At 40.6% G+C, this 14,318-nt stretch overlaps 1 protein-coding gene and 2 non-coding genes across 3 annotated transcripts; all 3 read left to right on the top strand.

The window, feature by feature from the left end:
- The first annotated feature begins 1,624 nt into the window (after positions 1-1,624).
- Positions 1,625-7,106, top strand: ATP5F1B (ATP synthase F1 subunit beta). Its single transcript, XM_063427117.1, has 10 exons — positions 1,625-1,808; positions 2,731-2,913; positions 3,125-3,299; positions 4,678-4,799; positions 5,066-5,250; positions 5,374-5,532; positions 5,811-5,933; positions 6,198-6,410; positions 6,494-6,695; positions 6,867-7,106. The coding sequence occupies exons 1-10, from the start codon at positions 1,691-1,693 to the stop codon at positions 6,962-6,964; spliced, it is 1,578 nt and encodes a 525-aa protein (XP_063283187.1). The 5' UTR covers positions 1,625-1,690; the 3' UTR covers positions 6,965-7,106.
- LOC134576802 (small nucleolar RNA SNORD59) lies at positions 2,984-3,055 on the top strand. The gene has a single exon (XR_010085875.1). It is a non-coding gene; the product is annotated as a small nucleolar RNA SNORD59 (small nucleolar RNA).
- Positions 6,049-6,118, top strand: LOC134576808 (small nucleolar RNA SNORD59). The gene has a single exon (XR_010085876.1). It is a non-coding gene; the product is annotated as a small nucleolar RNA SNORD59 (small nucleolar RNA).
- Positions 7,107-14,318: the final 7,212 nt, after the last annotated feature.

The following is a 14,318-nucleotide window of genomic DNA, read 5'->3' as shown; positions in this document are numbered from 1 at the left end:
TGCGCATGCGCAGCATTGCCGCGCATGCGCATTAGGTCCCCTCGGCCGGTGGGCGAGATCAGTCTCTCCCACCGGCCGACGCAATGAAGAGGAAGAGCGTCGCGGAGACAGCGACGAGGGACATCGCCGCTGCCTCAGGTGAGTCATTGAAGGGGTTTTCACCCCTTCAGTAACTGGGGATTGGGGGGTGGGAGGGAGAGGGACCCTCCAGTGCCAGGAAAACGGATCGTTTTCCTGGCACTGGAGTTTCCCTTTAAGCTAAAGTTGTTTTAGTGACTATAGTGTTCCTTTAACTCTCACAGAGACAAGCAACTATATCTTCCTCACCAAATAAGAAAGGTGCACATCCCTTGGAAATTAAACAGGGGGCTCTGCCACGGTATCCTTCTCCCTCCATCCTGTATTTGTGGGGTTGGAGGGAAGAAAATCACGAGTAGTGGCCCAGTGAATTGCTCCTTTATTTACCCTTTCCTCAGTTTTTTTTAGGGTTAAAGTCAAAGCACATAATAATTCATTATTTGTGATAACAACTCAGTGAGTTACATTGCTTTCTACAGTGGCAAGTAAATCTATAGTCACATCTCTCTATATATGTAAATGGTAAAAAAACAAAAAAAAACCTTTTTAAAGCATTTTTAAGCTTGCCATATCTGAATATTAAACAACATATCTCTACATAAACAGATGGATATTAGTACGAGAATTAGCAATATGTGAATCTCATAGCTGGATTGCCTATGACATTGAAAAAGTCAAAGGGTCAGTGTGCACTTGTAGCATGAAAAGGAAATTGCAAAGCAAGATGTTAGAGGAGTAAAACTTCAGTCATATATAAATGAACACTGGAAATATATCAAAACAATTGTAAAGCGCTGCGTTACACCTATTCCACCTTGGTGAAATAAACATGGTGAATTAATCAGGGGAGTTCATATTTTAGCCCAAAACTGCTGAATTGCAAAAATAAAATAAAAAAAATCCAGCTCAGTTCAACTTCTGCCTCAGCTGATTTGGTCTGATTTTTTTCAATACCCAATAATCCACAATTTTAGTTGTTATTATTGTGAATTATTCACTAAACAGTTGACTGGTAAACTGGCAAATAAATTGGGAAAGTTTAGGCTAAACTGCAGTTCTGAGAATATTTTCCAAATCAGTTATTTCCCCAAGCTGGCTTTATTTGGTCTATAAAATATGTGTGTCCTTGTGAATGAAACTCACAGGTCACCAGTCCATTTATTGTGAAGCTGAATTCCATGCAGTATTTGATGTATGGGTATATTTAATGTATTATCTATCTATACAGTATAGAGTTCAGTTAGTCTCCATAATGGATCCTATAGCAGTCAGTGATGGCCCATGGTGAGCCTCTTATCACTTCCTGCTGCCAGCATTGCCTGGAAGACAGTGAAGGACATGACCGCACAGGTCACACCGCCTTCCAAGCCACGCCCCTAATGTGACTGACATGGCGACATGTCCCGCTCCCCCCTGTCGTGGTTGACATTAACTCTCGTCGAATCAGATGAAGGCAAATCGTGGAGCGGCGTCAACTTCACCCAATCGCGCTTCGGCCCCGGCCCCGTGACGTCACGCTGCGGGAAGCCTTCTACCCTTCTTGTACCCGCCCCCCAGAGCTGCAGCCTTTGAGAGCTCGCTCTGTGCCGTCTGTCTACTGCTCACCGGCGCCATGTTAGGAGCTGTAGGACGCTGCTCCGCTGGGGCTATCAGGGCCCTGAAACCGGCCTCCAGCCCGATCCAGCTCGGCCAGAACCTGCTCAGGAGCTCCCCGGCGGCACTGCACTCCCGTAAGTGAGCGGACGGCGCGCGCGGTTGCCTGGAGAGCTCGTGACCTATCCATGTCATTGAATGGCGGCTAGGCCGCTGCATGCGCCCGCCAGGCCCCAGCCTGCCTCTTCTATGCCCTCCTTCCCCACACTGCGCCCTGCCTCGCCCCTCACTCCCCGGATAATACACTGTGTGTTATAGGCCGGCAGGGCCAGCCGCCCTACCAGCATGCCGAGCTGGGAGTCTGCGACCTTGTGCTGCCCCAGGGCCATTCTCTGGACAGAGCCTGTCACACTGCTCGAACCCCCTGCTTCCTCTCACCTCAGATATAGGGGTCTACTGCTCACCCTCCACATTATAGACGCTTATTCCTTTATTACCATTACCATGTCCTTTATTACCATGCCAGCAGGAGAGCTGTCTCCTTAATGGGAATCTAATGCTCGCTGCTCAGCCTTAAATTTGTGTACCTTATACCTCCCTCCCCATGTAGGTCAAACACACAGGAAGCTACATAGTAAGCATGTCGACCATTCCTTGCACACGAAGTAGATGCAAGGATGACCTTTCTTTTGAAGGACCAGGTTTTTCTTATGTTAGAACAGCTTGATCACCGTAAAAGCTGTCTAAATAAATATTTTTACAATGTTATATCTCACGTTATCTTCTCAACTTACCTTGACCATTAATATCTGTTTGACTTTTATGTTTAAGTGTCAAATAGAATAAGCCCTCTAGTTCCCATGTCTGCTAAAAATGGGTGGTTTCTGAATTGCATAAATGGTCACATATCGGCAGTTGCATTTTTACTTTACCAGTACTTTGGCATGTAGAAAGTTGAGTGTAACTGCCCTTCTTACACTGTGCTAATTTTTTTTTTTTTGTGCATTTCAAAACCAGAATTGACTATTCACTTTTTCATATTTGACTTTTTATTTTTAGGGAGAGACTATGCAGCACAGACAGCCACAGCAGCCAAACCCGGCGTTGCCACAGGACGCATTGTGGCAGTTATTGGTGCTGTTGTGGACGTTCAGTTTGACGAAGGGCTACCACCCATCCTAAATGCTCTTGAGGTTCAGGGAAGGGACACCAGGCTGGTATTGGAAGTTGCTCAACATTTGGGTAAGCTGCAGTCTCTTAAAAAAAAAAAGTGTTCTGAGACTAGGGAGTGGAATAGTTCTTGTACTCTTTTCCTTCAATGATGATTTAAATCTTGACTTTCGTTCTTCTGAGTATTCTGAAGCCACATATTTGACTGAGAAGGATCTGTCTGCATCAACTAGAGTAGATAATGGTTATTTGCCAGCTTTACCATACCACTTACTAATTTCAGGTGAGAATACTGTACGTACCATTGCTATGGATGGTACAGAAGGCTTGGTGAGAGGGCAGAAGGTCCTTGATGCTGGCACACCAATCAGAATTCCTGTTGGTCCTGAAACACTGGGAAGAATCATGAATGTCATTGGTGAACCAATTGACGAAAGAGGCCCTATTACAACAAAACAGTGAGTATTTGCTGTAACACAAACTGTGTGGTAGGCTTGAGTAATTAGGCATGTCTTTTTGATTTTTTTTGCAATGGTTCCTTTGTCTTGGCAAGGGATAAATTTAGTTCTTAAAGTGACACTCCAGGGTCCTGGAAAATGTTTGGTGGCTCTGTCTCCTTCTGGAGTCTCTGCATATTTTGTAAAGACCCCCAATGGTAACATTGCCGATTGTGATCCAGTGACCCAGGAGTGCACTATGGTGAGTTACAGCTGATGTCTTACATGGGCAATGCCTCCTTCTTTCTTGAGTTCCTGGTGCTTCATCAAAACCGAATCCCACATCAGTGCTGTACTCTAGCACGTGTGCTAGTATAACACTGTCTACAGAGCATCCCAGTGCACAAGCCTTGAACAATATTATCTTGTCATGGGAGAAATAATGTCTTCTTACCACAGCTGCTGTTATTGATGGCTGGGGAAAGTGATCAATTTATGGCGGTAGCTCTGCCTTTTGTCAAGCAGAGGATTGTACCTTAAGACAAAGTAGTCCATAATTTATCTTGTATCTTTTGGCTACATTGGAATTTCCATGAAATGTGTTTGAGCATTACATAAAGACTTTAATTTGTATAACCTGCTCAAATATCTTGTGTCAGAACTGCTTTAATGCACATAAAAGTATACCTTTGTCAGCAAGTGTAATAGATTAAACATTATTCCAGAAATGCAAATTGGTCATTCTTGTATATTTGAATGTAGAATGCATGCAGCACTGCATGTGTGACGTGGTCATATGGTAGTTGCTGAGATCTACTGTGTTTTGGATACGTTTTATTCTTGTGAAATTATACCCCATCCCCTTTAGAACCTGCAGGAACATTCTCACATGTTAGAGACATTATAACTACCAGAACAACTAATTTTTTAATGTTCTGATGTCTATAGCTTGTGCAGTCTTTTCACTGAAAAGGCAGTGTGTAGCTGCCTACTACCAACTCTAGTGGCAGTCATTCAGATGACAACTTGAGGTTGTTCCTAGTCCACTACTGCACTGGCATTTAGCGGCTCCACTCTACATGGAGGTGCTTAACATTCCCCATAGAGATGTATTGATTCAGTGCATCTGAGATGCTGATTGGTGCCGTGTAGCCTATTGCCTACAATGCGCAAAGTTTTCCGATGCTTTCCTATCGAAAAAGCATTGGATTGGCCAAGATTAGAAACATTGGTCTCCACCAGGAAGGTGGCATGGCAGAACAGGTAACGGATTGCATATTTTATTTTGTAAAAAATTTGATCTTTTTGTTCTGAGGAGCTAAACAGTTTAACTCAATTAGAAATACATGTTTCTTTTCTATAGTGTTCCTTTTCACCCAGATAAATCTTGTTTTTACAGATTTGCTGCAATCCACGCAGAGGCACCAGAGTTTGTGGAAATGAGTGTTGAGCAGGAAATTCTGGTTACTGGCATCAAAGTGGTAGACCTGTTGGCTCCATATGCTAAAGGAGGAAAAATTGGTATGCAATTATATTTATTCTCTTACCAGTCAAATGTAATCTTATTTCTGAGCACCATTTACACTTCGTATATACCCTATGCTACTGCATAATCACTGTCTGTATGACAAACATTAAAATGTATATTTATCACTTCTGTTTCAGTGATTTCACTTGACTTTCTTTCGAGCAATCTGAAGCGACTTGTAAAACTTGAGGAAACCGCTTGTAACTTGAAAATGACGTAGTCTGTTGGGGCTGACCTTAAACTAATTCCTTTTTTTCAGGCCTGTTTGGTGGTGCTGGTGTGGGTAAAACTGTACTCATCATGGAACTGATCAACAATGTAGCCAAAGCCCATGGTGGTTATTCTGTGTTTGCTGGAGTGGGAGAACGAACCCGTGAAGGAAATGACTTGTATCATGAAATGATTGAGTCAGGTGTCATCAACCTGAAGGACACAACTTCAAAGGTGCAGTTCTCCTAAATGTTTATAATTTTGAAGGCCTGTCAGTGTCTCAAGATGTGCTAGTAAGATATTTAAAGGTCATGGACTCACTATATGTTCTAAAGTGGTGTTTGCATCCATCTTTAGGTAGCACTGGTATATGGACAGATGAATGAGCCACCAGGTGCCAGAGCCCGTGTAGCTTTGACTGGACTGACTGTTGCTGAATACTTCAGAGACCAAGAGGGACAAGATGTGCTGCTATTCATTGATAACATTTTCAGGTTCACCCAGGCTGGCTCAGAGGTAAGACCAAATGCCTAACCTTTTCCATACAAAGCTCTGGTCTTTAAAGGAACACTTTACTGTTATTCCCAACACTAAAGTGTCCCTCTGCCACTTTTCCACCACCTATGAAAGAATCGTTCAACTTAACACGTAAATACGCATGTTTGTGTTCTTCCTATGCCAATGACATATGTCTTAAACAGCCCTTTTTTAATAAAAATGTAAATGGTTTACAATCATGTATATTGCAATTTATCCTGCATAAAACATGTCACTTTTTTTTTTTTTTTTAACAGGTGTCTGCCTTGCTTGGTCGTATCCCTTCAGCTGTCGGTTATCAACCAACCCTGGCTACTGATATGGGTACCATGCAGGAGAGAATTACTACCACAAAGAAAGGATCTATCACTTCTGTGCAGGTGTGTTACTGGACATATCTTGTATATCCTTGTTCTAATGTGTAATTTTTTTGATACCCACTGGGGTGTTTAATAGAGATGAGGATGTAGGAATACTACTAAAGTTAATTTCTTGCCTACCATGATGAGTAAATTTACTTTCGTTCTTCTGAACTTGCTGAAGCCATTTATTGTTTCTGAGAAGGCAATTCATGAAGCATGCTTAGGTTTGGTTTAGTTTTTATTTAATTTTCTAACGCTATATTTTTTTTTTTTTTTTCATAGGCTATTTATGTGCCTGCTGATGACTTGACTGACCCTGCTCCTGCAACCACCTTTGCTCACTTGGATGCCACTACTGTGTTGTCTCGTGCCATTGCGGAGTTGGGTATCTACCCTGCTGTCGATCCCCTGGATTCTACCTCCCGTATCATGGATCCAAACATTGTAGGAAATGAACATTATGATGTTGCTCGTGGAGTACAAAAGATTCTGCAGGTAGATATGACTAGACAAGCAAAACCGCCCAAGCGTCATACTTTTTAATGAAGTATAACTGGTGTCTTAAAACTTTGTTTCAGGATTACAAGTCCTTACAAGATATTATTGCTATCTTGGGTATGGATGAATTGTCAGAAGAAGACAAATTGACTGTGGCAAGAGCCCGTAAGATTCAACGTTTCCTGTCTCAGCCATTCCAGGTTGCTGAAGTGTTTACAGGGCATGCTGGTAAACTGGTCCCACTGAAGGATACCATCAAGGGATTCCAACAGATTCTTCACGGTAAATTATCTCTGCAAGGAGAGCATGCTGGAGACTTCTGCTTTTTAATGTGAAGTAATAATGTTGATTAGCATATTTAGGTTTTAAAACCTGACTTTGTATTTTATTTGTGTAGTAACTTGCTTGGTTTTGGTTAAGAATAAATGACCTTCAAATTATTCTGTCCTACAGGAGAGTATGATCACCTTCCAGAACAGGCATTCTACATGGTTGGACCTATCGAAGAAGCTGTAATAAAGGCTGAGAAACTTGCAGAAGAGCACTCTTAAAGACTCATTTCCCTGTTCCAAAAGCACTCGCAACACCTCACCTTCGTCATAAAAGTAACGCTTGAAGCCTGCTTCTGTAATGGATCATGATGGCTAAGTGTATTTAAAGTTTTCAATAAAACATCTCTGTAAAAAGACCTGACACATGGTGCGCTTTGTAGTCTCTTTACCATCTCAATTGCTGTACTATTGGTCTCGCTCTAAATACTAAAGGTTATTTGAGATTTTGCGCAGTATTAACTGTTATGCCCAGACAAACTTGGTGTCTCCTGTTTTCTCTGTAGATGGGCACTTAAAATCCTGCACATTTTGGTTTAGTATAAATATGTAAGGGGAAACCTGTTTTGTGTAAAAACTTAGCACAATAAAAAAGGAATGCTGGGATTGTAATGTTGTAAATATTTTGACTGGTTTCGACACATCTCTTGCAGCACTCTACACTTGACTTTTTTTAGGTTGGTTTCAAAACCCTACTCTAATGTGAATTTCATATGCCTTATCAATGCTTTTGTTTGGAAAGTTGTATTTAGCTCTCCCCCTGTAAACAAACATCCCTCTTACACTTGCCAAGTAGAATGAGGCCATCTTTAAATCTAGAACTGAATGCCTGTTTGCTGGAATCATTGGAAGAGCTGAAATAATCCCACCCATTAAACTTTCACTTGTGGGGGTATTCAAACTAGTTTCAAGTGACCACCAACAGCACTGTCATTGCAGGGTTCACTTCTCTTGACAGCCACTAGAGGCACTTTTACAGCTAGAATAGGCAAAGAATACTCTAGTGCCCTTAAGAGCAAAAAAAGCTGAACACTGTTTAGTAGATATTCTCCTTAAGTCCTCCCTCTTTCCCCAAAATGAGGCTTTTAGTCTCTTGACGGGGGAAATAACAGGTTTCTCATTGAATAGGTGCACTTGTGTTTGCGCAAATCTGAACTAGAAATGTAACTAAAGTAGATAAAGATTAGACAATTAAAATTATACACAAAATGGAAACAGCATGAAGGACTGAGTGGTAGAAAGGAAAAATAAAACCAATGGTAAATATTGTACAAAAGACCGTATAGGGCAAATAACACGTTTAAACTTTTTATTAGTGAGCATTCACAATTATTGATGCCTCTTTCTACAGTAGAATCATGGGTGCCACTTTCTCCTGCATTCTACTTCTAAACTATATTGAACTTTTAGCTAGCAGAGTAATGCACAAATGGGCAGCTGTTTTAGCAATCAAATGGTCAAAAATATGCATGGGCTTTGAGTTTTACAAATCCATTCATCCTGAGATTGTATGCTAAATTGGGAGTCGTTTTGCCACACTTATCATCCATGGAGGTATAGCCAGAGACCATCACTGTGGGAGAAATGGTGAGTAAAAGCACCTTTATTGGGTTCAGTTTTGGGCAAATTACCTAAGTTGTTAAACACTAGTGTCAGAAATACATGTTTCTTGTGCAGACACTAGTGTTCCTTTTTAGGAAACTGTCTAGATACCTCCTAACATTTGTACGGTGGGATCGCTGTTTTTAAGGATACCACATTAGGGAGTTCTCTACTAAAACCAAAAGCTCCCTAATTTAATAGCTATAAATGCAGTTGCTATATTAAAGAATACCAGATTAGAGTGCTGTTTAGGTGGCTCGCTCCCTAATTTGGTTCATCTTTGTGGGATTATTTAAGGATTTTCAAATCAGGGCATTTTTTTTAGCAGAACTCCCTTATTTGATATATGTAAATATAGCAAGCAGGCTTTAGGATGGCAAATTAGGGAGTTGTCTACTAAACAGCTCAAAATTAAGGAGAAAAGCCCTTGTATTCATTTTTACTCTGCATATCTTGTTTTAAAGGATCACTACAGTGTCAGGAAAACAAAGCGGTTTTCCTGACACTGTAGATCCCTGAGGTAACCCCCACCCTCAGGGTCCCCCTCCCGTGGCGCTGAAGAGGTTAAAACCCCTTCAGCAGCTTACCTTCCAGCGCCAGGCTCCCTCTCCCGCTGCGTCAGCTCCCTCTGCCGACATCAGCAGAGCCGAATGCGCATGCACAGTAAGTGCCACGCATGCATTCAAAGTGTCCATAGGAAAGCATTTCTCAATGTTTTCCTATGGACGCTCTGCGCGATGGAGGCATAATATGCGGAAGACTGCCACTAGAGGCTGGATTAACCCCAAATGTAAACACAGCAGTTTCTGAAAAACTGCTATGTTTGCATCTGAAGGGGTAAAACCTGAGGGACCTGGCACCCTGACCACTTCATTGAGCTGAAGTGGTCTGGGTGACTATAGTGTCCCTTTAAATTAGATCTTTCAGCTGTGTATAGTATTTTACTATGTGGGTTTGCCGTATTTAAGGAAAATGGGAGGATTATTATGTCTGTTGCCAGCATGCAGTGCGTGCTTACGACAGATGTATTTTATGCACAGAATTGACATTCGGAAGCCTGGAACAGAGACTTCCTAAGTCACGTGTGCTGGGGTGCAACTATGTGCAGTGGTCCAACTTGAAACAGACTGCTACAACCATGACCACTTCAAATAACTGAAGTAGTGGTTGGAGTAACCCTTTAAGAAAAAGTTTAGAAATGTTGATGTTTCAGCAGTGTTTTATCAGCTTCCTAATTTATTACTCTAATGTGCGATACCATTTTCAAAGGTACCACATTAGGTAGCTATCTGCTGAACAGTGCTCTAATTTGGTATCCATGGGCACACACTTTTTTTCTTTCCAAAATTTTTCCCAATTTCATTTAATTTTTTAATCAATCTTTTCTAAATTTCAGACAAATTTAAAAATTTGGTATCCATTGGAATAATGGCTCTCCAATTTTGTTTTGATCATTTCCAAATTTCAGATGAACAGAAATTAAAAAAGCAAATGAAACGAACCAAAACTAATTTTATGCCGGTGCACATCTCTAATTATGATATTCCATTCACCAGCTGCTTTTATAGTAAGGACTAAGCAACAAGTTGAGGTGGACTGAAAACTGAATTGCAAATTTTTGTCTGAAATAACCAAGAGCAAGCTATAGCCAAGTTGGACAATTGTTTTCAAATCCGCAATGGCAGCCAAAATTTTTTATTTTTATAAATTAGTTTTGTTTTTAAATAGATTTATCAGTCATAGCATAGTACAAGTTATGCGTTTTCCATCATGCTAGAGCATAACCTTTGTAGGTGAATATGGAGAACAAGCAATAGTACAAAACATCTGCATAAAATGAAAACATGGCACCGCGTAGAATAGTGAAGGTAAAATTAAATAAGGCCTATTACATGAAGCCCCTCTCTTGGGCACTGATGGCAGAAAGACTAGTGCCCTCAAGGACTTTGATTCTAGTACGTGTGGCCGGGCATGGTAAATTGCCAAAAGAGAGAATAAAATAAACATACTCCCTAAAAAGGCATATGTAACTGTGGAACATTGGTAAAACAGTAAATGCAGTAAGAATATCTGGAGGTATAAGTAGTAGGCCCTCCTAGGCACCAGTCACCCCTCACCCCAGATTCCCAGGTTTTCTCATGCCTCTCCATGGTAGCATAGTGGGCACTCAGAGTTCATGAAACCCTCTCTAATGATGAATATCTAAGGAGAACACGGTGAGAGGAACACAAGAAAAAATAGACTTGGTCCGAGTAACGAGACGCCCAACATCCCTGCCCCTGTCTTCAAGATTGAGGGAGAGCTGTGGGGGACCTGGAGGTGAAGTGAGAAGGTAGTTTAAGGAAGAGAAATGTGAGAGGGACGCAAAGACGGGAGTGATTGAAAGTGGGTGATGGAGAAGTTTATGACAAGACAAAAGGCACTAAAGTAAGCGAAAACCTAATAACTGGAAAAAGAAAATTGAAGGGAACCGTTGAATGTAAAAGCAGTGAGTGGGGGAAAAAAAAAAATCAATTTGTATATAGGATCAGAAAGTTGTGTTTGCCAGACTACATTCATTCTCACTTTAAATCTGTATCGAAGTTTGGTATATCTGTGTTAATTTAAAAAAAAAAACAACAACATTAAGTGAGTTATCCTCTGGGGTGGGGGGAATATATGAAACTCAAATGAAGGTGGTTGCCAGAAAATGTAATAGGAGAAAAAAAAGAAGTAAGGTAAAAAAAAGGGGGTGAACTGCAAAGGGAATGCAACTAACTACGAGTGATAAATAAAAAAAAATTAAAAATTTGTGTCTTGGAAAAAAACAATCTGTATATAAGTCCAGAAAGACTCTGTAATTAGATTATTTCCAATTCCACTTTAAGAGAAGTATCAAAATCCATTGAGAAAGAGGAGATACTGATGCAATTTTTTTGTTTTGTTTTGTAAAAGACCCTTTGGGATATAAGGAAGGGGAGAACCTTGGAAGGTAAACACTAGAGAGAACCACTGAAGAATTAAAATAAATACAAAATACTAAAAAAAACAACCCTGTACATACATACAAAATAGAAGGGGAGAGAAAAGAAAGAACAAGCAAATAATAATAAGTAAATGTTCTACCGGTGATGAAAGTAAAAAGTTATCAAGGAGTCGTAAGATCTTGAAAAAAATGACACAGAAGAAGGGAAGTGATCCCAAAAACTCAAAAAAAAAAAAAAAAAAGTAGAGAGGAGAAAGAGCAGGGATTGAATAAATCTCTGTTATCATATTATCCCTCTCCAAGTTCAGAAGAAAGTTCAATCTCAAGAAGAAGATTAAGCTCTCCGCCGAAGCAAAATAAAAATACCAAAAGAGAAACATTAAAGGACCACTCTAGTGCCAGGCAAACATACTCGTTTTCCTGGCACTAGAGTGCCCTGAGGGTGCCCCCACCCTCAGGGTCCCCCTCCCGCCCAGCTCTGGAAAGGGGAAAAGGGGTAAAACTTACCTTTTTCCAGCGCTGGGCGGGGAGCTCTCCTCTCCGCCTCCGTTCCGCCCCATCGGCTGAATGCGCACGCGCGGCAAGAGCTGCGTGCGCATTCAGCTGGTCGCATAGGAAAGCATTTACAATGCATTTACATTTGCTTTCCTATGGACGCTTGCGTGCTCTCACTGTGATTTTCACAGTGAGAATCACGCAAGCACCTCTAGCGGCTGTCAATGAGACAGCCACTAGAGGATTAGGGGGAAGGCTTAACCAATTTATAAACATAGCAGTTTCTCTGAAACTGCTATGTTTATAAAAAAAAAAATGGGTTAACCCTAGCCGGACCTGGCACCCAGACCACTTCATTAAGCTGAAGTGGTCTGGGTGCCTAGAGTGGTCCTTTAATCCCAAGATGAAACAGAAACATTATACCATGTAAAAGATAGGCAAGAAAAATCCCTAGTTAATGTACAAGAAGAGCAAGTAGAAATTACCAAGGAGTTTTTAACCAATTTCTTAGAAGAAATGGTAACTGTCATAAAAGAAGTAAAAGAGAAATGAAAGAATTTGAATCAAAAAGTCCAAGAGAATACTGAAAAACTAGAGTCCATGAAATTTGATATGGAAAAACAACAAGAACAAAATGAGAACCTATTTAAGAAGGTATCTGAGCTACAAAACAAAATAGCCGAGTTGGAAGACCGTTCAAGAAAAAATAATCTCAGGATAAGAGGTGTCTAAGAAGATGTAAAAAATGAAAGATTACCTCTGAGTTCTTTAAATAAATAGCAGGAGAAGTAGGAGAAAAATAACTACTCCTAGTTAGAGCCCATAGGCTCCCAAAACCATCACAGGCACCAACATATGCCCATAGGGAAATCATAGTCTGTTTTCATAACTACTTATACAAAGAAAAGTCTGGAAAGCGACATACAAAACAGAGATTAAAATTGGAAAATTCAAAGAACTAAGAATCATGACTGATCTATCTATTTTCACACGGCAACAAAGGTTAAAACTAAGACCTATTACGAAAGTCTTATCAAGAGAAAACATAACATTCTCATGGATATATCCAGCAAAAATTCTTCTAACCCATACTGAAGAAATAATTATTATTTCATCTAAAGATCAAAAGATCAAGATCTAAAATTTTGAAAGAACTGGAAAATAGGGGAGAGGGAGAGGAAAGAAGAAAAAAAGGAAAGAGGTAGAGAGAAAAAGAGGAGGGAAAAAAAAGGGGAAACAATTTTGTTAGAGAAACCATCTTTTTTTTTTCCCTGCTCCCCCTCTTTTCTCTTTTTGTTTCTGCCTATCTGCCTTTACTCGTCATGCTGCAATTAGCTTCCTAGTGGAGCTAAATAACCAAAAAAAAAAAATTAAAGCAAAACATAAGCCTCAACATATTTAGGTTGGAGGTTTCATGTTTTTGTTTTGGTATTACTGTGTCGTATGGAAGTGTAAATTAGCAGTAAGATATACAAATGGGGAAAGAAGAGAAAAAGAGAGGATTAGAATTAAAACTAATAATTCTATATGGGTCTACATTTTGTTCTATAAATGCACAGGGTTTAAATTCACCCTTTAAAAAGGCACAAATTAATGGATATGTTAAATACAGAAAACATAGACATTGCACTTATTCAAGAGACACACTAATTCATTAATTTCTGATAAAAAAATATTCAATGCAAATAATGTCGTTATTCTAAAAAAAGTCGAGGCACTTGAGTGGTAATAAGTGATTTGATATCTTTTGAGATAATAAACAAAGAGATTGACAAAGAGGTAAGATACATTATTCTGAAATGTAAAATAGATAATGCACTTTTCACAATCGGAAATGTTTATGCACCTAGTACAAATACAATTTCTTCTTTAAACCTTTTAATGGAAAAGGTAGAAAGATTTGCACAAGGTCAATTAATAATAGGGGTGATTTCAATTTGATTGGTGACACAAATTTGGATAAAAAAATTACAAGAATGGAAAAGTATAAATAAGAAATTGCTATCAGAAGCAAAAATATTTAAAAACTGGTTAAAAAAATATTAATTGGGGGAGGAGCCTAACCTCGAGCCGGAGCGGTCGCCATCTCCCAACGCTCCGTTCCCGACACGGAAAAACTGCCGATTCTCGGGGGAATCACCCCACATTGGAGCATAGAAACACCGGCTCTACCAGAGGAGCCCACCAAGAGGCGTCCTATGCCATTCCTACAAGCCGCCAAACCGAAACGCCAGAAGCGGAGATCTGGGGCCTACAGACCGCACACAGGCCTAGACCTATCGGCGCTGCTCCAGGGCCTTGAACCCCTGGCCGACTCAGACTCTGAAGCTCACCTGCCCTCCCCGCCACCTACCCAGACACCGACTATGGGGCGTCGGACGCAGAGGCAGAATCCGGAGGCACCCACGGGGTCCAGAGACATTGGGTCAATGCTCCAACGGCAGCCACTGACAAAAATGGCGGCAAGGGAGCCTGAAGTCGAGCAGGCCGTAACGGATGGGATACAGGCCGACC

This window comes from Pelobates fuscus, chromosome 1 (genome assembly GCF_036172605.1).
Source record: "Pelobates fuscus isolate aPelFus1 chromosome 1, aPelFus1.pri, whole genome shotgun sequence".
Taxonomy (NCBI): Eukaryota; Metazoa; Chordata; class Amphibia; order Anura; family Pelobatidae; genus Pelobates; species Pelobates fuscus.
The sequence above is the reverse complement of the archived record's forward strand: the minus strand, read 5'-3'. Positions and strand labels throughout refer to the sequence as shown.

Excerpts from the sequence above, each read along its gene's own strand:
- ATP5F1B (XM_063427117.1), top strand. The coding sequence starts at position 1,691 with ATGTTAGGAGCTGTAGGACGCTGCTCCGCTGGGGCTATCAGGGCCCTG. Across the intron at positions 5,251-5,373 it reads TGAAGGACACAACTTCAAAG|GTAGCACTGGTATATGGACA; the intron begins GTGCAGTTCTCC and ends ATCCATCTTTAG. Across the intron at positions 5,533-5,810 it reads TCACCCAGGCTGGCTCAGAG|GTGTCTGCCTTGCTTGGTCG; the intron begins GTAAGACCAAAT and ends TTTTTTTAACAG.